At 56.8% G+C, this 23,179-nt stretch overlaps 1 protein-coding gene across 3 annotated transcripts in view; it reads left to right on the forward strand.

Annotated features, from left to right (window-relative positions):
- The first annotated feature begins 502 nt into the window (after nt 1–502).
- The window catches only part of TET3 (tet methylcytosine dioxygenase 3), a 99,838-nt gene continuing 77,161 nt past the window's right edge, over nt 503–23,179 (forward strand). The window contains exons 1-3 of one of the 3 annotated variants that reach the window (XM_045788305.2): nt 503–741; nt 2,796–3,508; nt 17,871–17,927. In XM_045788305.2, coding sequence (XP_045644261.2) covers nt 3,206–3,508; nt 17,871–17,927 — 360 coding nt within the window. In that variant the 5' untranslated portion in view covers nt 503–741; nt 2,796–3,205. Of the gene's footprint in view, nt 742–1,750; nt 1,962–2,795; nt 3,509–17,454; nt 17,562–17,870; nt 17,928–23,179 lie in introns of those variants that run through there. The other 2 variants (XM_045788307.2, XM_045788308.2) reach the window with 2 other exon arrangements.

Consider the following 23,179-nt stretch of genomic DNA (forward strand, 5'->3'; position numbering starts at 1 on the left):
TGTATTTGGATGATGTTTGTCTTTGAATTCTCTGTAAATTCTACATTTTCTTTTATACAATTTTTATTAACATGAAATTATTTAAAACATTAAACATTTATTACATTGTGGACAATTTCAAGTCCTCATGTTTGATCGAAAATCACACTCTCTAAGTATCTCTTCTCAGTTCTAGACTGACTTCCCCGAACAGAAACTCTTTGATCCTCTCAAACACCCGGGTAGGAAGTAAGTATTGCACCCATGTTCCCCACCCACCCACCCACAGCTGACAACCTGGCCACTGGAGCGGGCTGTCAAAAAAAGGCCTGCGAGGAGGGAAGTTCCAGGCAGAACCCCGGCTTCTCCTACCGCCTAGGGCTTTCTGGACAGCGCTACTTGAGATCAGTTACTTTTTTTGTTTCTTCTAAATAGCCGGCCGAATGCTCTTTTTCCAGTTCTGGCTGAGTTGTTAGCTTCAGCCGGGCGGGGATGCCTGCCAGGTACCTGGCTCCCAGAGCACCGCCCAAACTGGTCAGGCCAGTCCGCCCCATGGTTGTTTCTGCCAGGACTTGCCCGCGCGCGAGCGTGTGTGTGTGTGTGTGTGTGTGTGTGTGTGTGTGTGTGTGTGTTAGAGACCCACCCTTCTCCCCAGCAACCCAGGTAGGTGGAAGGCAGCTGCGGGCACCAGCCTGGCAGTCAGGCCAGATGGGTGGAGCTGAATTAATCTAACCTGGAATTTCAACTTGGCCTGCACAACAGGTGAGAGGAAAAAAAGCAGCAGAGAGAACCGGCAGTTTGGCAACTTGGAAATATTCTTGTGCCTTGCTCCCTGTCCTCTGTCTGGAAAATAGCCCAGGGTGACTTTTCAAAGTGTGTGCACCGGCTAATGGGGCTTGGTTGCGCCACGGCCCCCTCGGAGGCTCTCCGAGCCCCTCCTGAACGCTGTCCTCCTCCGTTACCCTCCGCGACGCGCCCGTTCCCCCTCCTCTGGGAGGCAGGGCGGGGGTATCGGATTAGTCTTTGTTTTCGACGCGAAAGAGCCGAGCGCGGCGCGGGGGAGGCTCGCGATGGCAGGGCCCTGGGGTGCGCCTGAGTACGGCGCTCGGCCGTGACCCCTGCGAGGGTGCCCCGCAGCCGGTCCGCAGCCTCTGCCCCCGGGTACCCCCCTCCTTGCCGGCCAGGCTGACTCGGTACGCAAACGCGCGATGTCCCCCATTGTCCTGCCTCGGAATGAACGAGCGGCAGCCGGGAGAGGGGGGTCAGTCAGGCCCGGAGCTCAGGGCTCCCGGGGTCTCCGGGGCCGTCCCAGACCGATCCGGCCCGCAGCGAGCGGCAGGAAGTGGGGACACCGGGGCCCGCTCGGCCGAGGGCCTAGGCTGGGAGGTCCGCGTGCCCCACCCCGCGCGGCCCGCCTCGCCCGCCCCGGCTGCAGAAGCGCCGGAGGGCGGGGGCCGCTAGCCCTAAGGGGGCAGCCGGGTCCTGGGAGGGCCGACGGGGGGGTGGGGAGGTACTGCAGGTGCAAAGGCGCGGCGGCCGAGCCGGGCCCTGCCGCCACCCGCTCGCGGGCTGCCCGCTCCGTCCCCTCCCCCTCCGCGGGAACTCCCCCCCTCGCGCAGCCCCGGGCCCGGCGGAGGGGGCGGCTGGGCCGGCGGGGCTCGGCGGGGCCGCACGTGCGCGCCCTCCCGGGCGGGGGAGTCCCCGGGCGAGCACGTGCCGCGGCGCGCGGGGGGCGGGGAGTCCCGCGGACGCCTTCATTGCTGCTGCTGCTGCCGCCGCGGCCGCCGCTGCCTCTTCCTTCCTCCTGCGCCGTCCCCTCCTCGGCCCGGGCGGGGGGCTCCGCGCGCCTAGCTCGGCCCGGCCAGGCGCTCCGTGAGGCGGGCGCCCCAGGCGGCGGCGGCGGCCGCGACGGTGGTGGCGGCGGCAGCGCGGGCCGGGAAACTTTGCCCCTTTGTGCGCTCCGCCCCGGAGGCGGCGGGCAGGTCGGTGCAGTCGGTGCCTTTCCGGCTCCGGGGTGGGGGAGGGGCGGCGGGGAGGCGTGGGGGGCCCTGCCCGAGGGGGGGAGGGGACGGCCCGGGGGCCAGCCGGGGGGGCCGCTACTTTGTTGCCGGGGACGGGGCGGGGGTGCTACGGGTCACAGTGTAGCGGAGCCGGGCGGGGGCGGCGGGGCGGGGCGGGGGCTGCGGAGCAGCCGGAGCCGAGCGGCCGAGGCCCCAGAACAAAGGAGCCCGAGCGGCGGCGCGCGCGCGGCCCGGCCCGAGCTGGAGCGCGCCCCCCTCCCCGCGCCCCCTCGGCGAAGCGGGCCGCCCTCCCCCGTCTGGCCGGCGGGCGGGGGGGCGCGGCGGGGCGGCCGGCGCGGGCTACCCCGGGCGCGCCCCCGTCCAGGCCGCTTCCGTGCCGGGGGCGCTCGGGCAGCCCCGCCGAGTGAAGCTCTCAGCAAACTTTATTTTAAAAGCTCTGCTCCCTCGGGGAGGGCCCAGCAACCTCCAGTGAGGGGTGTGTGTGGGAATTTTGGTGAAACTGTCCCAAGCCCGGGGGGGTGGGGCAGAGGACAACTTTCTTAGAAATCTCACCTTGATCACCCCTTTAAATTCGTCGGGCAGGTTCCCTCAGCACCCCCATCGGGCGCTAGGCCTCCTCCGGCAGGCGGGGAGCGGGTGCTGGTGCGCCCTGCCAGAGGTTCTGGGCAGGACTTCATTTGAGCAAGCCCTTTCTCTTCCCCCATTTTCTCTTTTTCCAGAAGCAGGAAGAGGTAACATGTGAAAGTTGTCCCTGAGCCTCGAGTGATGCGCTTCCCCTTTCTGTCTCTTTTTTAGGCAGCGCTGCCTTCTCCATCATCCTGCCCCCGGAGGACAAGTACCAGGAGAAACTACTCGCCCGGCCCAGACCCCACCACACACCCACCTGCTCACCTCATGCCTGGGTCCAGGGTGGGTGAGGGTGAAGAACCCACCCAGCCAAGATGATCCCTTCTCTGGGGACCGCTGCTGGTGTCCTGCCCCAGATCCTGGGCCCCAGCAGATGGGAGAGTGGCCCCCAACTGAGCCCTACCAGACTGCTGCAGAGGAGGTGAAGAGGGGCCCATCCTGGAGCCTGGAGCTGCTTGCCTTCACCCTTGTGCACTCTTGACTGTTTTAGGAAAGAAGGAGCTGGTGGGGGCCTTGGCAGGCAGGAAGCGGGACAGTGGCTCTCCTCCGGCACCTATGCCCCTACCTCTGGCAGCATCATGAGCCAGTTTCAGGTGCCCCTGGCAGTCCAGCCGGACCTGCCAGGCCTTTATGACTTCCCTCAGGGCCAGGTGATGGTAGGGGGTTTCCAGGGGCCTGGGCTCCCCATGGCTGGGAGCGAACCCCAACTCCGAGGGGGTGGAGATGGGCGAAAGAAACGAAAACGGTGTGGTACTTGTGAGCCCTGCCGGCGGCTGGAAAACTGCGGGGCCTGCACCAGCTGCACCAATCGCCGCACGCACCAGATCTGCAAGCTGCGCAAGTGTGAGGTGCTGAAGAAGAAAGCGGGGCTTCTCAAGGAGGTAAGCTGGCCCTTGCTTGGCCGTCCTGCCCTTTCCACGATGCTGCTGTCCTCACCGGGTCTCGTCAGACTCTGTTCGGCCATTCTCATCCTTTCAGTCTAACGCCGAGTGGGGCCCTGGGCAGGAGCTGGCTCGCACTCCCCGGCCGGGCTGACAGTTTGTAAGGAGGAACCAGGTGGCAGGAGGCTCTGGTTAGCACTCGCACCTCCGATGTTTGCGTTTGACGCAAGATGCATCCAGCCTTATTTCTAGAAGTTTTTTGTCCTGCTTGAAGCCTCGGATGTACTTCAGGGTCACACCAATGCTTGGGTGACGTGGGGAGTGATGGTGTCGGGTAAGGGGTGGAGACTGAGGGCTATGGAAAGAAAGACTTGGGGTGACAGGGTGGTTTTATGCTGCCCTGATGGAATGGGATGGTTCTTTTTCTAAGCCTTTTTTTGGGCACCATCGTTCTTCTCAGAAAGACAGCAGGAGAGCCAGTTGGAACTGGAAATTTAATGACAACCCATGATTTGGGTTCCCCTCCTGGACTGAGGTACTTCTGGAGGTCAGAGATTTTTCTATATCTCTTGTGTTCTCATGACCTGGCTCAGTTAGTTCCTTGACGTGTAGTCGGCACTCAGAGACTAATTGAATGAATGAATGAATGAATGAATGAATGAATGATGTGCTTTGGAGACACTGTCAAGCCCAGGGAAGAGTACTCCCTTTATTTGGAATAGGGGGATGGAGGGAGGAAAGGAGGAGCGGGGATGAGATGAAAGGGGGAAGTGGAGAGGTGGTGACCCTGCACTGGCCATCTTTTCCTTCTATTCTGGTGGCAGGCTGCCAGCACGAGGTTGGTGGCAGCCTCGATAGCGGAGAGTTGGCAGAAGTAGGGCCGAGTGAAGTGGAGCGGCTTGGGAGGAGCGGTGGAGCAGCTGAGGTCGCTCCAGGCAGCGGAACTGGCGCTGGACAGAGCCGGAGGCCTGCGCTGTCTACGGGGCTCCTCCGCTTGGCCACTGATTTGTCCAAGGGCTCAGACGTCTCAGGCCCCCTCTCTGGGCCTGTCTTCTCCCTGGGGAAATGGATGGGTTGTGCTTGATGGCCTTTGAAGCCCTTTCCGGCTGGGCTGGGAGCCGCCGCGCTTCTGAAGGCTAGGGCACCTGTGGCTTCCATGGGCTGGCGGCTGGCGCTTGGGATTTCCCTGACCGCCGGGCGCCCAGCTGTGCCGTGAGCTTGGTGGGGCTGTGGTCCTGTGGCTGGGAAGAAAGCTCCAAGTGCTGGGGGCAGGGAAGAGGGTGTTGCTGGGATGTTTTTTGCCCTTTTTCACCTTCTCTTGTCCACTCTCTGGGGGAGCTGCGTGTCATGGCCCAGGACCACAGACTCTGTGCTCTATTTCCCAGGTCTGTGGGTCACGTGCGCAGCTCCCCACCCCAGCCTGGGAGACAGTGTCCAGCCCCTGTTCGTTGCTGGTGTTGTGGGGAGTTGGCATCCTGCTGACCCAGGGCCCTGTGGGTCATTTCTGAAAGTGGGGAGAAGAGCAGGGGTAGGCTTCAGTCCTGGGTATGAGATCTGGTGTTTTGGTGTAAGGAAGACCTGCTCAGTCTACTTTTAAAGCTTGGTTCCATTGCTTGCTTCCTTTAGGCGTTTGCCCTCCTTCCCACCCCCTGTGTTTCACTCCACTTCTCCCGTGATCAAACCCGAGGAGTCGGGGGCTAAGATTTTTAAGCCGGATGTTCCTGGAACCAGCGGCCCTGGTGAACCGTGTCTGAGCTTTCCTTAGAGCGACACTGATGCGGCATACCTGAGTGAAAGGGGCAGGGAGAGAGGCCAGGGTACCGTCATCCTTGTGCATAAGCTGTTGGCCTGGGCTGCCGGGTGATCATGCTTCAGATACAGGGACTGGGCTTGGCTGAGGTTTAGAGACAGCCCTGCTGAGAGATTTGCATCCCTGGGGACCTCGCCGTAGCCCGCTGTCCCTCTAGGCCCTCAGGGTCTGTGGCTGGTGGTCCGAGGTATCCCAGAACAGAAGGTCCACATACTGGGGTGTAGACCAGTGCTGGCCCACAACAAAGTCCTCCTAGTTCCTAGAGAAGCAATGGAAAGGAGACAATGGACTGAGCTAACTTTTTTGGACCTATTTGAAGGATAAATCCTTTCTATTTGATGTTCAAAATGTGCTTTTTTTTTTTTTAATGAAAGGAAGGTGCCGATAAAAAGTAGATCTACTTTTAAAAAAAGTCTTTACTTGGTAAAATACAAGGTGGTAACTAGTAGCTCTAGGTCTGTGACTTTTTTATTGGTCCGTGAAAGCGGAAAGCATGGGAACCACTGTCCAGGCCACGCTGCATTTAATGAACGTATCTCTGCTGAGAAACGCCCCGAGAGGCTTCGCTTGAGTGATTGAGCCCGAGAGCCAGCTCAGCATTTACCAGCCCCAGGGGGACTGCCGGGACCTTAAGCATTAGATCTGAACAGCCTTGTAGCAGAGGGAATGCGTCCTGGGATTGCGGAGGCTGGGAAAGGGGGAGACATGTTACTGGCATCTGAGGGTGGTTTTTGGTTTGGGCTCAAGAATAGAACTTCAGAGTTTGGCCCTGATTCTTCAGGTGGGGCAAGACACAGCATCCAGGAGTCTCTTGAGAACCAGTCCATCTCCTTGCATCCCTGCTCCCTGGCATTTCTTCTTCGAGACACCTTTTTCTTCCATCCTGTCTCCACCTCCCTGCCTCCTTTGAGCTGTCTGCTAACAGCGGCCTTGTATCATTCTGTAAGGGGGGAGCATTATGTTGGGTTTCCCATCTTTCTTCCCCGCTCCTCACTCTTTTTCGCAGTGTGTGTGTGGAGGGGGAGGTGCCATGGAGCTCCTTCACTCAGAAAAGAAGTTCAGCATTTTAAGACTCCAGGTAGCTCCCAGGACGGGCCCTCCCACCAGAGCCAGGTGACTGCTTCTCTGGGACTGAAAGTGAGGTAATCCGCCTTGACGTGGTTCATTCCTGTGCCTTGGTCTTCCCTCCTAATGGCAGGAAGGATTTAGATCCTAGGCTGATGGCTGAGGCTGTTAGTCTTCACATTCTTTTTACCTGGGCGGTGACTCGTAGCACAACGAAGATGCCTAATTAGAAAAGTACGGTTTGGTGGACGTGGAGACAAAGTAGGCCTCAGACCCCAAAGTAAGCACTGTACTGCTTACTCTCTTGAGCATTGGTTTCTCCCTCTCTCTCTCTCTCTCTTTTTTTTTAAGTAGGCTCCACGCCCATCATGGAGCCCAACGCAGGGCTTGAACTCACGACTCTGAGATCAAGACCTGAGTTGAAATCAAGAGTCGACACTTAACTGACTGAGCCACCCAGGCGCCCCTTGAGCATCGGTTTCTCACTTGTCAGCTGGAGTAACCCTTCTCTGCGGGGTTGTTGGGAGGATTAATGGAGATTAAAATATGCATAATGTCTGGCACATAGTAGGTAATCAATAGACGACGGCAAAACACTCCTAGAACGTCTAGAGAAGATGGCTGGGAGTGAACCCCAACTCTGAGGGGTGGCGATGGATGAAAGAAACGGAGACAGTGTGGTATCTTCATGCATAAACAATTGTGTATTAGTTAGTCTCTGAGTCGTAATTGTAGAGCTATAATACAAATTAAATGTTTATCTCAAGACATCTTCTAGCTTGCTCACAGAAGAGCCATGGAGCCAGGCAGAAGGAGGGAGGAGTTTGCCAGCCTCTCTGCTGGGGGAGGAGGCTAGACACCCAGGGGCCGTGAGCTGCTGTGGTCTTGGGCCTGACTGAGAAGTTGCTCATGGGTGAAGGAAGTAAACACCTGATAGGAAGGGTAGGAGAATAACTCTTAATGGAAAAAAAAACAAACCCTGCTTAGAAAAACATGTGTAAGGTGGGAAGCTTGACTGGGAACATTGTGGGTGAAAAATGAAGAGAAACGGGAATATATATATAGTGTGAAAACACTGTCTAGCCCTCAGCCAAGTGGATTCAGTGGCTGGAACAGCTCTCTATGCCAGTTTTGAGACAAGATACCTCAGAATTGGGGATCCCTCCACAGTATCAGAATACCTATGAATTCTTGCCTCGCCTGTTGGTAGTTCTGTGTTTCTGAAGACAGAGGCTGTGAGGAGGGATGCTTTCAGCCTGGCATCAGTTCCCACCAGCAAAGGGAGAATTGATTGGTAAACTAGAGGCGATCAGATCCTTCCCAGAGAAAGGAACCCCATCCTAGCGTTTGTGAAGCCAGAGTGAAGGCTGGGCAAGGACAGGCATTTGCCACAGACTTTAGAAATTGTTTTTCAAAGGCAAAGAGTTTTTAAGCCCATGGCCACAGACTCTAAAAGGGAAGTTAGCAGGAGGGATAGGATTGCTCTCTAACAAGGAACTGCTGACAGTACAGCCCTGAATGGTGCCCCAAGGAGGAAGGTGGTGGGACTCGGAGCGCTGAGCCATCTGTGCGGCTGCATGGGTTGCTGTTCAGGGAGTGCAGATGGTGGGAGGCCACGCTCCGTCTGCGGAAAGGGGGTGCGTGTCGCCAGAGGCACATTCAGGAGTGGCCTGACCCCTTAAGAGGAGTGTCAGGAAGTCCAGTGGCCAGAATGTGCTGAGGCTGGTGGAAAATACTCAAGACAATAAAGGTCTTTTATATATTCCCCGGGCAAGAATGGGAAGGAAGAGTAGGCTTACAACTTGGGGCGCATAGCTGGGGACAGGGAGCAGCCACTGGGGCCCTGTTCCATTGGGAGGAGTGAGCTCGGGGAGCACTGCCGCGCGAGCTCGGGGAGGTGCGCCCGTCAGCCGCCTCAGCCTGAGCCGTCCGCTCCGTCCGCCCGGAGCAGCAGCACCTGGGCTCGCAGAGCCGCAGTCTTCATGCGGTTACGGTGGGTGAGCGGGGCTAGAAGACCCGAGACAGGCCAGAAGCCCCCATTTTGCACAGGGATTTTGGAAATTATAAACACATAAGCTCGCCGTCAGTTTTCGACTGTTCTAGAGCAGATTGTTAAAAGGTGGTTTGTGAGAAAGGCAGTGGTGAGCTCCGGTGAGGGGCTGGTCCCTGGGGCTCTTCATGAAGCCGCCCAGCCAAAGGAATAGGTCTGGATTTCTGCAAATAAATGATGGCGTCTCCTGCAGCTTCGTGGACAGATCAGAGGGCCAGCTTTTTATTTAAAGTCATCCTGAAGAGAGGCCAGGGGCGTAACTGCCTTGTTCAGTCTTTCTTACGACGCTGTGGATCCGGGATTCCACGTTGCGATCCCCTGGGTTCCGCTCTCAGGGATTCTGATTTAATTGGTCTGTGGTGAACCCAGTTGGGCTGGGGCTCCCCAGGTGTATCTAATGGGTAGTTAGGCTGGAAATTCTCGGATGCGGATGAGACACCGAGGTGCTGGGCGCCGACCGGGGCTCTTCTGGTGCAGGGTGTGCGCTTGCCCGGAGTCTCAGAGTGTCTGAGTGGTTCATGACCATATGTCCTCCTTGCCCATCAGTGGGCCGGCAGCATCGGCACACCTGGGAGCTTGTTAGAGATGCAGAATCATGGGCCCTACCTCGGACGTACCGAGGTACTTTAGCCAGATTCGCAGGTGATTTTATGTCCGTGAGAGTCTGAGGAGCTGATCTACGGCCCTTGTGTGACTGGGAAAAGGGGGTGGAGCTTGGAGAAGGGGACAGAGGTAAGTCCGGATCAACAGGTAGAGAACTCCATTTGCCAACAAGAGTAAGGAAGATGACCCAACCCATTTCTTTTCTTTTTAAGATTTGTTTGAGAGAGCGCACATGTGCGTGCACATACACAGGTTGTGGGGAGGGGCAGAGGGAGGAGGAGACAGAAACTTAAGCAGACCCCGAGCTGAGCGTGGAGCCCCACAGACACGGGGCTCGATCTCAGGACCCTGAGATCACCACCTGAGTGGAAACCAAGAGTCAGACGCTTAACCCACTGAGCCACCCAGGCTGCCCCATCCCAACCCATTTCTTTACCCTGCAGGTCAGGGAGACAAGAACTTCTTGAGATTTACTTCGGGTTTATTCTTGTTTTTCTGGAACCCATTACCTCCCAGTCTAGTGAGTTATCAATAAAACCCCTTAAGAACTGGTGGAACTTGTGTGTGTGTGTTTCCAGAATAGTCAGGAAAGGGCTCTCAGAAGATGTCTGCTGGGAAGCATCCTGACTGAGGATCTTGGAGCCCATGAGAGTAGTAGTTGGTGGTGGTTGTGAAGAGGAGGGGTGTGTTTATAGAACCTTGGGTCTTATGGGAGGGTTTGGAGACGTATGGAGGAGAAGGCCTGTGCACCGTCTTCCTAAGATGTAGGTAGGGAGTATGTGGGTCAGATCTGTGGGTGGGGTGGGGTGGTGATGGTGGTGGTGCAGGTATCAAGTTGAATGATAGAACAAGGGGTTAAGGAGGTTGGGGCAGTCTGGAGCAATGGGCCCCAGCTAAACTTGATGGAATTTAATCAGTAAATCCAGAATCTTGTAAAAATCTTGGTTACAAAAAAGAAAAACTAATGCACGAGTAAGGAACCCTGGTTTCCTAGCAAGTAGGAAAAGCTGAAACTCTTAAAGGGTTGATGACAGCCTATCTTGAGATCTGTCAGAATGGTCACATGCAGGATAATTGAAGGAAATAGGGCCGTTCAGCTTAGAAGTGAAGAATGCTAAAGTGAGTCTTATGTGGAAGAGGGAGTCAATTTCTATGTGTAGAGGAGTGTGCAGAACTTTAGTAGTGGGTGGAAGTTATAAGAAGGGAGATTGAACCTGTGTTAGAAAAAAGAATTGTCTAGGGGTGCCTGGCTGGCTCAGTCGGTGAGCGTGTGACTCTTGATCTCAGAGTCGTGAGTTCAAGCCCCACTTTGGCTGTAAAGCTTACTTTAAAAAAAGAAAAGAAAAAATAATTATCTAACACTTACAGCTGTTCTAAAAATGAAGACTCAGCCCTGAGAGGGGGTGTGTCTCCTGTGCCTGCACATGCCTGGGGAGAGGCTGGGTGTTGACTGGTAAGGATGTTATGAGGACATCCTCCATCAGGTGGGGGCTTCCATGCTTGGTCTCCTGTTGAGACTGTAAAGTATAACATCAGGTCTGTTTTCATATTACTTAGACAATTACATTGCAGAAGAAATCTCTCTCTCAGCCTTAAAAGTTTTTGGTCAAGTTCTAGACAATCTTAGACCTAGACCTAATCTCAGACCTACGTTGGCATAGTCTGTGGACTTTCTGAAAATTTCTGCCGAACCATCTGTGAAGGTGTAGGGGTGTGTTTTCTCAGGGGAGAGGGCCCATGGTTTTCAGCAGATTCTCAATAGTATTCATGGCCTCCCCAAATTTAAGAAATGTGCTCTGAGCTGTCCAGTATGGTAGCCGTTAGCACTGTGTGGCTACTTAAATGTAATTAAAATGAAATAAACCAAACTCAGTAACTCAGGTGCACTAGCTAGCTACCTTTCAGTTGCTCAGTATCCTCATGCGGCCAGTGCCTTGTGTATGCGACAGTGCAGGTACAGATGTTTCCGTTACTACGAAAAGTTCTGTTGAGTATGGAGTTTCCCTGTGTGATCTCTGAACCCTCACTGAAGCCAGTAGCAGGGTTGGGGAAATAGTTGCTTCTGCTGGCTGCTCTCAGAAGAATATTCTGGATTGGGATCCCTGTCCCCACCCCACCCCCAAGGTAAGGGCTGTGGAAGGGGCTGGTGCTTTCCTAGGCTCTAACACACCCTGAAGCTCATTGTCTCTCCTTGAAGACATGGGCTGTGTTTTAATTACCTGCTCTGGGGAAAGAAGAATAGGAATGAGGTGTGGCTCCCCACCCAAAGGCTGTCTCTGAATCTCCCCAGGGGGAAGCGGCCTCTCCCACCCGCAGTCTTGACCAGCGGCCTTGGCGAACCTTGCCTGTGTTTACATCTAGCCCTGTTGTCTCCTCTTTGCCTTGGGCCTCTCATTCTGGAGAAGGCAATGTGGGGACCCAGCCTGTTAAAAGACCACATCAGGGGGCTCAGGAGTTGTCACTAACTCCCCATGCCCGTCCCCATCACTTCTTCACAGCTCCCTTGTGGACTGAAGGCAGGACGCTCAGGAAGAGAGGTGTTAGAAAGGAAAGGTACCCCTTCCTCTCCCTTGAGCCCTACTTCAGCCCGGCCAGCTGTTCCGGGGGGCGTCATTGAGGGCTGCCACGGCCCCTACCTGAGTGTGGCCATGCAGGGTGGGGGCTGCTGCCGCACCTGCAGTGGACACACCCTCTGGGGCCTGGTCTCCTGTCATTTGCATAAGAAATCCGATCGCCTACATTTTTATTAGTCTTTGAGGGAGAAGAGAAAGCTGGCAGCTCAATTGTGGGGACTGGCTGGCCTGCAGGTGACCGAAGGTCTGGGGATTGCTGGCTTGCGCCAGGCTGCACAAGCTCTTCCTGCACTGCTGGCTCTGAGCCGTGTCAGTTCCAAGTCCAGTGTGCCCCACCTGCCCACACCCAGCCGGGGCGTCTGCGGACGCAGGAGTGTGCCTGCCGCTGCTGGGAGAGCAGCAGTCGGGGTCCTACAAACGGAAGGGGAATTGCACTGGGTAAAGTCATTTGGGGGCATTTACCAGACTGCCCCCTCGGCCCCCACCCCTCCTCATTACTGCCAGAGGAAGCCTCAGGAAGGGGTGTGGAGATGCTGGGTCAAAAACAAATACCAAGGTGCTGGGCTAGAGAGTCTGTTCCACTTCTGAGCCGTTCATGTGGGAAGAACACGGAGTGGCTCGCCCTTGTCTCACTTTTTTCTCTCTCTATGGATTGCTCTGCTCTTTAAGGGTATGCATTCATGCCCCAGCAAGGTGTGGGGCGTTGGGAAGCCCCGGTGCTAGGACGAGGAGGAGAGGCACCCCCCGGAATGTTTCTTTGGGACCGGGACCGTGCCCTGTGCTGGGGGAGGCAGTAACCTCCTCTGGCTTTGGCTTCAGTTTCCCCAAGCAGGACGTCATCTGCTTTGACTCGTGGACCCGCGAGTTGCCTTCCCACCTCATTCAGCGCATCTCGCCTGGGACCGGCTGTGCGCAAGGCGCGCTCCGAGCCTCAGCTGCGGGGAAAGAGGAGGCAGTGCTTACTCCGTCCTTAATGAGCTCACAGTCTGGGGAGGGAGACAAGCGTGGAAACAAATAATTACAGTACAGTCTGTCAGGGCTGTTAAGGGAGGGACGCCTTGAGGGCAGAGAAGAGACCTGCCTTACTCACCTTTGGGCCCAGTGGGGAAGGGAGGGGGCGTGTTCTGAGAGTTTCAGTGTAGCCGTAGGTGAAGGATGAGGGGGCTTCCAGGAGGAAGGGGGCATCTCCCCTGAGCCTGAGGTGTGTAGAGATGCTTGAATGCTCATGGCTGGTGGCAGGGTGTGGAAGGGCGCAGCCAGACCGCAGGGGCCACCTGAGGGTATTCCCAGATCCTCCAGGTGGTAGGTAAGACGCTTCGTGTGAATTCCTCTTGGAAGTCTTCCACGGGCGCTGTCCCCAGGTTTCTAAACCACTCAGCATTCCTGTCACACCTCTCAACGATCTCTTAAGGTCCTGTGTTGTTTGCTTGGATCTGGGAACATTTGGTGGCTCGAGGCTGTTGAATTTGGGGTGGGGAAGTAGACTCTCTAAGACTTTCTCACAAGCTTCTAGGACGCCTTGCGGGGTACGGGCAGAGCCACAGCCCTGCCTGTTAGCCTGGGGGCCCAGGTGCATTCTGTTTAGTAGTCTGGAAGCACGCGGGCAGACGGGCGGGCGGAGTTGCTGGCTGGCTCTGACTATATTCCCTCGGACACTGCTGGGTGCAGGGCTTCCGTCTGTCTCTGCTGCGTCTCCAGGAGAAGCACCTTTTTTCCTCCTCCTCCTTCTCCTCCTCCTCTTCCTCCTCCTCCTTGTGATTGCTGTTGACACAGACTTCCGCTGCCAAAGCTAATTGTGAGGCCTGATCAGTGAATGAAGGCAAAGGCAGTTCCCATGACAACCGCAAAGAGTTTCAAATATAGGGGATGATGTGTGTGATGGGCTGCAATTACTTGGGTGGAAATTGATGCGTGGACACCGGGGACTTCAAACATAGGCTCTGAAGGTGGAGGGGGTATTGGGTTTCTTTGGCAGGATCCTTTGTGTGATGGAAGGGAAGGAACGAAGAGTACGACTTCCCCCACACTTGATTTCAGGTGCCTTCCGTGTGTGGTATGTTGGGTAAAACCCCTCAGGGGCTTTGGGAAGGCACGCCTCTGGCCGTTCTGGTGGGGGAGGCAGGACACCCAGACAGACAAATAGCAGTGTCAAGCTGGCAGAGGACTGGGGTAACCCTAGAAGGCTTCCTGGAGGAAATGGGTCTTGAACTGAGCTTTAAAGTAAAGCTTTGTGGGGAGTGACCTCATTCAGGACACAGCTGTGCCAGAGAAGAGAAGTTTGTCTGTCCTCTGCCAACTCTGGAAGAGGTAGGTTGATAGGAAAATCCTGGAACTCCACAGAGCAGCCCCGACTGCATCACTGAAAGTGAGGGGATGGCAAGAGCCCTGCTCAGTCATTTTCTAGTTGTGTGACCTTAGGCAAGGTGCTTAGTTTCCCTGTAAAGAGATTTCCTGATCTGTGGGATGGGTGTGAATAATTCCTATTTCACTGGTTCGTTTGAGGATTAGATAAGATGTGCTTCATCATGCTGCAAGTATGGGCCCTACATGGGCTTGAGTGCGGTTGATGTTCCTGCACATGCCCCTGAATCTGTGTCTGGATGTGTCCCCATCCCCTAGTCTCTGTGTACCTGTGTGGTGTCTGGCCTGTGGCTGCCCGTGTTACTGAGGTTCTCGGTGTTAGAGTGATTCGTGTGTTCTGAGAGTGAGTGAATCCACTTGCCTCTCCTCAGTGGGGATGGCTGTGGCCCTATTCCTCTTGTTGGGAGTACCGTGGGACCGGAGTCATGACAGAAAGTGAGGAGGGGGCCCCTCAGCCCCCAGGGGTCCCAAGTCCCTCTGGGTCAGTCGCTGAGAAGTCCAGAATGTAGAAAGGCCAGTAGAGATGGGAGAGGGTCGGTTGTGGGGTGTGGAGAGTGTCTGCTAGGAGCGGGCGCCTCTGCGGCTCCTTGGAGCCCTGGCATTCCAGGTGCGTAAGGAAAGGGCAGGAGGCCCATGTGGGACAGAGATGGGGTCAGGTGGGTACTGCCTTGGGGACCATAGGCTCTTCTGGGGTATCCGCAGGCTGCTGGGGGGGAGTGAGCCAGGACCCGTGGGTGGGGTAGGACTGAGTTAGCACTGGAGTTGGGGGGTGGTGGGTCAGACAGGGTGGCTCCTGCAGGCTGGGGAGGAAGACATGTGCTGGCTGAACGAGGCAGAGGCTCAGCTGCAGTTCAGTTCGAACAGGTCCTGCCCTCCCCCGAGAGCAGGTGTCCCTCTGCTCCTTGGGACCTCAAAGAGAAGGTCAACCAGGAGAGTGGCCTCCACATTTCAGTGCCCAACCCCCTGCCTCTCCACCGTCCTTGCCTAGAAACTTAGCACATTCCAGCTCTATGCAGAGCCTAGTGAAGTGGGGAAGACAGGGCCCCCGCCCACGTGGGGAAGACCGCGTGGAAATAACTAGCTGCACTTGGTTGTGACTGGTGCTCTCGAGAGGCTGCGAGCTGCGCTGTGAGGCCCCAGAGGAGTAGGGGATGCTCGTGGGGGCCAGAGGAGCTGGGAAAGCGGCAGAGGGAGGGAGCAGCCAGAGGAAGCCTAGTACCAGGCGGGGGGGGGGGGGCGGCAGGGGGGGGAGAACCGAGTCAAGGAGCAGCTTCGTGAAGTCTCTGAGGCATGAAAAACGTTACTATTCTCAGACCCATAGCTTGAAGGGAAGTGGTTAGGTTCAAATGACCCTATCCCTTTTTGCATTTCCCTGGGGTTGGCAGAGAGAGGGGTGAGAGAACTGGGATGAGAAAGGCCTAGATTGGAATTCTAGCTCACTGCTCACCAGCTGTGTGTTGCTGGGCAAGTGACTTAACATCTCCAAGTCCGCTTGCCCCTTAGAGGCAAGGTTGTGTGTGGACTAAGTCAAACGCTCAGTCAGACGCTCCTACAGCGTAGTTGGCTCGGGGCCTGGGACGTAGCAGGGGCTTGATAAACTGTGGCAGCCGCAGCGGCAACAGTGTTAATTGTTACTGTCCAAGCCGTGTTAGTCACTCCTATCCAGCAGCGGACTGTGTGTGGGGTGGGTGGGTGGGCCGGGGGGGCTGGGGTCCAGAATAAAGAGGAGACGTCTCTTGGCCTGGCCAAGGTAAGAACTATGGGGTGCAGAAGCTGTTTCCCATCTTGAGCCATGGTTCAGGACACTGCTCCTTGCCTCGCCCCGTTACCTACCCTGGGGAGGAGCCAGCAGGGCTGCCCTTTGTCCCCAGGGGTGAGGCAGGTGTGGGCCCTAGTGCTTCTTGGAGTCTCCTCACCAGAAGCCAAGACAGCTCGTCCCGTTCTGACTACCGGCTCGGGACCCCACGAGGAGCAGCGGCTGGGCAGGCGGCAGAGCACATCGCTGAAACAGGCTCCCACACATCCTAACCAGTCCTACCAGTTGCGTCGTCGTCTGTGAGATGAGAAGTAGCACACGGTGAGCTCCCCCAGAAATTCAGTGATGGTAGCTCGCTCTGCCGGGTCACGTGGCGGGAGCCGTGCTGCCTTTCTTTGTAGAATCCTTCTGACTGCAGGGCTTAGCTGGGATTTGTAGGTCCATTCTACAGAAGAGCCAAGTGAGGCTAAGAGAGGTAAAGTAACATGACTGTGGTGCTGGGGCTAGCTAGTGACGGAGCCAGGAACTGAACCTGACGTGTGAGCCCCAGAGTCTGTGGCTGCCCCTTCCCAGGACGTGCAAGCTTTGGGGGTGTTCAGCTACAGTGAGGGGATGGGGTGCAGCAGGGTGTGCCCGGAAATGCCCAGGAAATTAAATCGAGGAGTGGTTTGTAGGACCTGTCTCTCCCCATTTTATTCTTTCTCCTCCTGCTGCTCTTTAAGTCTCCTGGGTGTTGTAGGGTTCAAAGGCTCAGAGTCTGGGAAGTGGAGGCCAGACCTCTTGGGGTCTGGGTCACCTTCCCTCCTCAGCCTTTCCCAGGGATGGGAAGCCCTGAGGTCTGGGGGGGGGGGTAGGGGTGTGCCTAGGACCTGGAGGGCCACCTTCTGTGGCCTTCCTGAGAGAGGAGGCAACATCCTAGTGGTGGCGGCTGGCTGGGTGGGGTGGGGTATGTTCAGGCATGACGGATGAGTGATCTCGGGTGAGGTGTGGGTGTTCGTGTGTATGGGGAGCGCAAGGCTGACTTGGTGAGGCTTTGAGCCACAGGCAGTGTGGGCTTCAAGCAGTCTGTGTTCTGAGGTGGGCGCTAGAGGGAGGGAGGAGCAGGACTGTGTAATGGTTAAGAGTCTGGTCTTCAGAGCCAGATGGATCTGGCTTGGAGTCCCAGCCCTGCTGTGTTCTAGCTGTTGTCACCTTGGGTAAGTTCCTTCGCTTGTCTTGCCTTGTTTCCTCATCTGCAAAAATGGGGTAAAGGTTCATACTGCCAAGACTTTTTTCTGTTTCTTCTTGGAAGATGACGGGGGCTGTCACTCCTCCTGCTCTTATCCTAGTACCTGGCACCGTCCTCGCTGCCGCTAGGATGAGGCTGTGCGCTGGTGTCCTGGGGTCAGAGAGTGGCTGGAGGGGGAATCCCACCAGTCCACCCCAGCTCGACCCCGGGCGCGGTCTGTCGTCTTTGACCCTGGAGATGCAGAGGACGCCCTGGTATCACCTTCAGGGTCTCCCACTCGGGAGGAAGCGGGGTGCCCCGGGATCCCCGGCCTGCCAGGGAGCGGCGGCAGACCTGGGCAGCGGCCAGCGCAGCTCCGCGGCACCCTCGGCGGCGCCCCCGCCTCCCGGCTGGGCAGGTCCAGCCCCCGGCGGCCCTGCCCCCGCCCGGCGGGCCACGGGGATTGGCTGGCGAGCGCGCCGCCCCCTCCACACCAGCCTCGCCGGCGGCGGGGAGGGGAGCCCAGCCGGCAGCTGGCCGCCGCCTCCTCTGCAGTGCCTCCCTCCGTGCGCTCCGGCGGGGATAATGGGAGGCCCGCCGGCCGATGCACCAGAGGAGGCCGGCCGAGGTAGAGCGGGCAGGGCGGGGAGAGACGAGGCCAGACAGGACGCAGGAGGAGGGGCAGTGCCCTCCTGGATCTCGGGAGGGTGGAAAAAGGAGAAATGAAAACAAAAACACAGGAAGGCGAATGAGCCCATCCAAGAGTCTGGGCGGCAGCTGGAGCAGGAAGATGGTCCCTGTTATCCTTTCTTTCCGAGGCCCCCTCCTTCCCGTTCTCCTCCTGCCCCTGCAGTGGTGCTGGGGGTGTGCAGCAGCAGGACTTTGCTTCTTTCCTGGCGTCTGCCTGGCTCATCAGTCTCTCTGGCTTCTTTTGCAGGTGGAAATAAAGGCTGGTGAAGGAGCCGGGCCGTGGGGACAAGGGGCTGCTGTCAAGGTACCTTGTGTGTGTGCGCGCGTGTGCGCGCGCGCATGTGTGTGTGTGCGCGCGTGTGTGGTGGGGGGGAAGTGTTTGACTGGATTGGATAAAAATAAAGGGTCTCCTCTGGTGATCCCTTAATCTCCCACTGTGTGTGTAGCAGCAGCTGAGGGGGAGGGGTGGCGGGGGTGTGGGCGACCAATGAATTCTCAGGCCTGTGTGGGTTTTGTTTGGATTCTTTTTGCTTTCTCAGCTGGATGGTTTGGGTGCAGTTGGGATTGGGTCTGTTGAACTGTTTTTTGTTTTTTTTTTTAAGACATGTAACCCACTCCCCACCCTTGCCTCTGGAAATCTCTAGAGAATGTCCCTGGTGCTGTTGGTTTGCATCCAACCTGCAGAAATCCCGGGGCACGCGGGGGGGGGGGGGGGTGGCCAAAGGGGGAGGGGGATTGTGCTCCTGAGTCTGAAGCTGATAGGGTGTCATTAGTCATGCTGCTGTCACCATGGAGATGGCTGGAGAGGAGAGGAGGTGGTGGGGGTGAGGATATTTTGGGTAGGGTGGGGGCTGATGCAACATCATGACTGGGAATCCGGCGGGCGGCTGTTGTTACTCTGTGCAGCTTGGTGTCTGGGGGACTGGGAAGGGAATGTTACCAGGTGCGTGGGAAGCAGAGAAGGGGGCACTGTGATCGTCTGAGGCCGGGACTGGGGTATTTGGGGCAGGGCAGCGCAGAACCTGGTGGGGTATCTGCCATTACTAGGGAATGCAGATGTTCTTCTCGCGTTGGCAAGGACGAGGATCGGTACGTTTCCTTGGGCTTTGCCCCTCTTTTCGGGGCTGGGGACCCGCTGAGTGTTTGGGATTACTCAGCAGTATCCTCTGCTGGCCCAGGGTGGAGAAAACAGAGTGGGGAGGCAGCTTCATGTGGCTGCCTCTCAAGTCAAGAGCAGAGAGGCTGGGGAAGGAGTGTGGGGACTACAGGGCAGGGGCAGGTTGGGGGAGGGAGCCTGTCCCTGCCTCAGCCCTACTTTCCCCTTTGGCCCTTGGAGCCTTTGGGGAGCTGGGGGAATCAGGTTGCTTGGGTAGCAGGTGGGCAAGCTGCTCAAGTCCCCAGATGCTCTTAGACTTTGGTCCCTGGAAATCCTCCTCCCGCGTCCTGGGAAAGCTGTGGGAAGCTCTGTGGAGGTGCTGGTGGTGGCACCCTGCCGCCTCACTGCCTGGGTGGGGACGCCGCTAGGGAGGGGCTCTGCTTCCCCACGTGGGATGGGGGCTCCTGGGTGAGGCGGCTGCCGGGTGGATCAGGAGCCAGGGTGGTTCCCTGGCCTCCTCCCAAGGAACTTGAGGCAAGGAAGTGCTTGGGGGAGGACATGAATTTTGCTTCTGAAGCCCTGTTCTGGGGGAAGAAGGAGAGTCAGGTGGCATTAGCTCCCCTGGGGAGCTGGGCATGCCCTGGTGAGGCTGGGAGTAGTGGGCGGCCCCTGAGGCAAGCAGAGGGTGGTTGATACTGGCGGTGCTGTGGGTGGGGAGGGGAGAGAGCTGTGAGCTCACTCGTTCACTTCTCCAGAGCAGAACCCCCGGTTCCACCTCCACTTCCTTTCCTGGCCTCCCACTGCTGACTGGGGGAGCTGTAATCACTGTGTGTGCTATTGAGGGCTGTGGGCACGGAGATCATGCAGTGCACCTGTTCTGCCCCCCACCCTGGGGAGAACAGGACAAGGGGATGAGGACAGATGGGCTCAGGGAGGAGGCAGCGCCCTCCCCCTCTGTGTCTCCGGCCTTGTCAGCCAGAGCTTCCCTCTCTGCTGGAGGAAGGACTGCTGGCAGGTTTGTTTACTCCCCAGAGCACCCCCCTCCTGCCTAGCGATGGCTGCTCTTCAGCTCTTTCCGAGTGTGTTCTCCTTTTCTCCCTGCCTGCGTTCTGCTGGCCCTGCAGTGCTGCTGGAAGCTCTCAGCCTAATACCTCAACCTTTGGTGCTGTGGGCATGCGGCAGAGGCTCCTTGAAAAAGCAGAGGAAACCTTCCAAACACGCCTTCCTCCTTCCCCCTTCTCAGAGCAGGGCCTGAGCTGGCTGCGTTTTTGAAGTTCTTAGATTGTGTCTGTGCTTGTTTTTATTGTTGAGTTGTCTGTCTGAGAATCATAGCCTCCTCTTGGCCCGGCTTGGGCATTGCCAACAAGCCTGCAGATCTGAGCCTCCAACCCCCCCTCCCCCGCTTGCGCCCCATTCCCGGTGCCACCTTTCCCTCACATGGAGTTTTCTTACGTGGCCAGTTGAGTGCCGTGTCCCACATCCCCGATGAGGCAGTGTTACCAGATCCTTTTCCCTCAGCAGGTCGTGGTGTAGGAAGATGTGTCTGGTGCATGAGCTCATTCTGAGATCAGGCCAAGACTCTGGGACACGGGACAAGGGGGCGTCACTCGTCACAGTCTGTGTTCCCACAGGATGGGTGCAAGATGGGTAAACCTCATGGGGGAGTGGCGCGCAGCAGGCGGGGGGAATGTGCTCGTCTGCCCTGTGCGGAGTCCGGCCGGAGTTTCAGGCGCGGTGTGGGGTTTGCGTAATGCCTAGCCCAGGCACAGAGCTGAGCTCGATAAACGCGATTTGTCATGTTACTGGCTAGTGTGTTGTGTGTCTACCCATGATATCCCAAGGAACATGCCATAGCACACACTGTTGCCACCGCCTCCTTCTTGGCAGCCTGGACGGGAGTGAGTGCCCAGTGCCGAGAGCTCCAGGCCACCCCTGCTTTCGGGCTCCCACGCTGCTCCCACGCTCTGCCCCATGGGAATCCTTGACTGGCTGAGGATGTCTGGAAACTATTTTGGGACTGTGCCCGGGATCTCTGCCTCCTGTCTCTCCTTTGGACCGCTGCAGAAATGCCCCTTTGTCGAGGGTCTGTGATCCCCACACCGTGGCTGACTCCTCCTAGTCCTTGCCTGCCTGCTCTTCCTGCTCTCCAGCCCTCTGTGAGGGTCTAGCAGAAACTCTTTTTCTCTGAGGTAAGTTTTCAAGCACCGGTAAACTTGGGGAGATAAGGACGCAGGTGAGTGTGTCAGGCTGGAGCAGAAGGGGGCCACACAGAGTTGCGTTTGGAAACGGAGAGGGCTTCCCCGCCGCCGTTGTGGTAAGGACTGCAGTTAGAGTCCCGGAGCTCAGCCCCACCTCCTTAGTGACCCCAACCACTTTGGAACCATTGAGAGGACAGTGCAGGATAATGTGTGAGCCGGAGGGAGAGACTTCCTGCCTGCCACAGTGCAGGGGCCTGGGAGCTGCCCGCAGGGATCGCAGTGAGGGCTCCAGTGGCCCGCTTGCTGGGTTTGCTGAGGAGGGGCCTGGGCTCCGGGCTCCTTCCAGCTGCTAGAAATGGCCTTTGTGGTCCTGCCAAGTCCCCTCCCACACCCCTGAGGCTGTAGCTAGGGGTTTGGCTCGCTGGGGGTGGGGGCAGGGAGCGTGGGGAGGGGCTCTGGTTTGGCTCGGCTTCCGGGTCTCCCGGCTCTCTTTCCCACCCTGACCTCTTGGGCTTTTGGCCTCATTTCCTCTCACACTCGTGCATCTGGCAGTCAGCTGAGGACTCCCCCTTGTCCCCAGCATGTGTGCAGCTTCTGAGAAGGAGGTGGCTTCCTTGGGGGTGAGTTTAGGAAGCCCTGGGACAAATAGGGGACCGGGATGGCTCAGACAGTGAAAATCTATTGATTATCACGCTCCCCGGGACTGTGACCCTCCCTTTCTTCCCCCATCCCTTTGTCTTTCTACGTTTATGAGCATTTACCATGTTCCAGGTGCAGTCCTAGACCCTGAAAAACAAGTCCTTATTTGCTCTTCACAGTACCCCTGGAAGCAAGAGACACTGACTAAATTACCAAAAATCCTAACTGGGAGTGGGGGAACCAGCACTGGCAAGTTTTGGGTTTTATGCGTGGAAGGCTTTTGATGTCTGCTTGGGGCTGTGAACTTGCACGTGGCAGACCAAACCCTTCCCCCCCAGCTGTGCCTAGCTCCTAGCTCTTTATGTTTGCTTTCATCACTGGCTCAGTGGACCTCAAGGTACTTTGCAGGAAGAATCCACGTGGCAGCCTTGTTTTGGGCAAGTCAGTGTTTCGGGAGTCTGGTGCTTATAGATTAGGGTGGTGGGGTCAGGAATGAAATAGTTGGGAAGAAAGCTTCGTTTTGAAAGGAAAGTGTTGGTTATAGACGTGTTGTGTTTGAGATTCAGGTTAAGTGGGACGGATATACTGTGCCTGGGTGTTCCACCTTGAATCCTGAATTGCCTTCTACTCGTTGGGAATGTGTGGGTCCTGCAGCCCTTCCTGCCTCGGGGTTCCCATGGAGAACACCGCTGAAAGGAGGAAGCTGGGAAGTGCAATTGTCTGGTTTCTTCTCCCCTCTGTTCCCCACTCTACTCCCGTGCGTTGGGCGTGGGGACGCTTAATGTTCCTGGACTTAGTTTTCTTTGTGAAATGAACGGGTTACCCAAAGTTAGTTTTTATGTGGTAAAGTGCCAGTTTTCTTTTTTTCTTCATTCCCAAAATGTTGCAGATGGAAACATAGTCCTACTTTGTTTGCACAGGGAGTTTGCAGCTTGTGCCAGGCATGGCTCACCTTGGGAGCTCAGCACCATCCAGACCGGTCTGAGCCGCGGGATGAGGCGTGTCCGGCGGACAAGCTCTGGCTTGTCGTGGCAGGTGCAAATAGCTGTGGCGGCTTCAGAAGTTGTAGTGGACTGGTGATCAACAGTTCACGGGCCGTATCTTGAACTGCATTCCTCCTGAACTTTGCTTCTGGGAGAGCAGAGGGTCTCTGTTTTGACATCCCCTCCCTTCTATACTGTCCATCTGGAGGACACTTCAAGAGTAGAGATCTTACTGTCCCAGAGATTCTTTCCAAGTACCTCGGAAGATTTACCTGCCTCTCAGCTGCTGTAGATAAGGATTCCTCCTATTTGCCCTTTCTTCTCTGAGAGTCTCAGATTCTGATGGAGAGGTGTCAGAACCTGTGGCACCCCCTGAAGGGGCAGGAGTGTGCGTGTGTATACCGCGTGCTTTAGAGGAAGAGAACAGTTAAGGAGAGGCGAGGTCTCCTGCAGATACCAGAGCAGACTTGGACCTTGCAAGACACTAGAGCCCCATTGCCTCAGGCAGGGCACCTTAACTTTTGAGTTTTTTCCATTTGGCGGCTCTCAGTCACCCAGAGGTCTAGCTCTTTTTGTCTAGGGGCTGATCACAAACTGTGCCGGGTTTTCTAAGGACAGGCATCCCGGTACTTTTGATTGC

This window comes from Ursus americanus, chromosome 7, assembly GCF_024610735.1.
Source record: "Ursus americanus isolate L20-20 chromosome 7, mUrsAme1.1.p, whole genome shotgun sequence".
In the NCBI taxonomy this organism is placed as follows: domain Eukaryota; kingdom Metazoa; phylum Chordata; class Mammalia; order Carnivora; family Ursidae; genus Ursus; species Ursus americanus.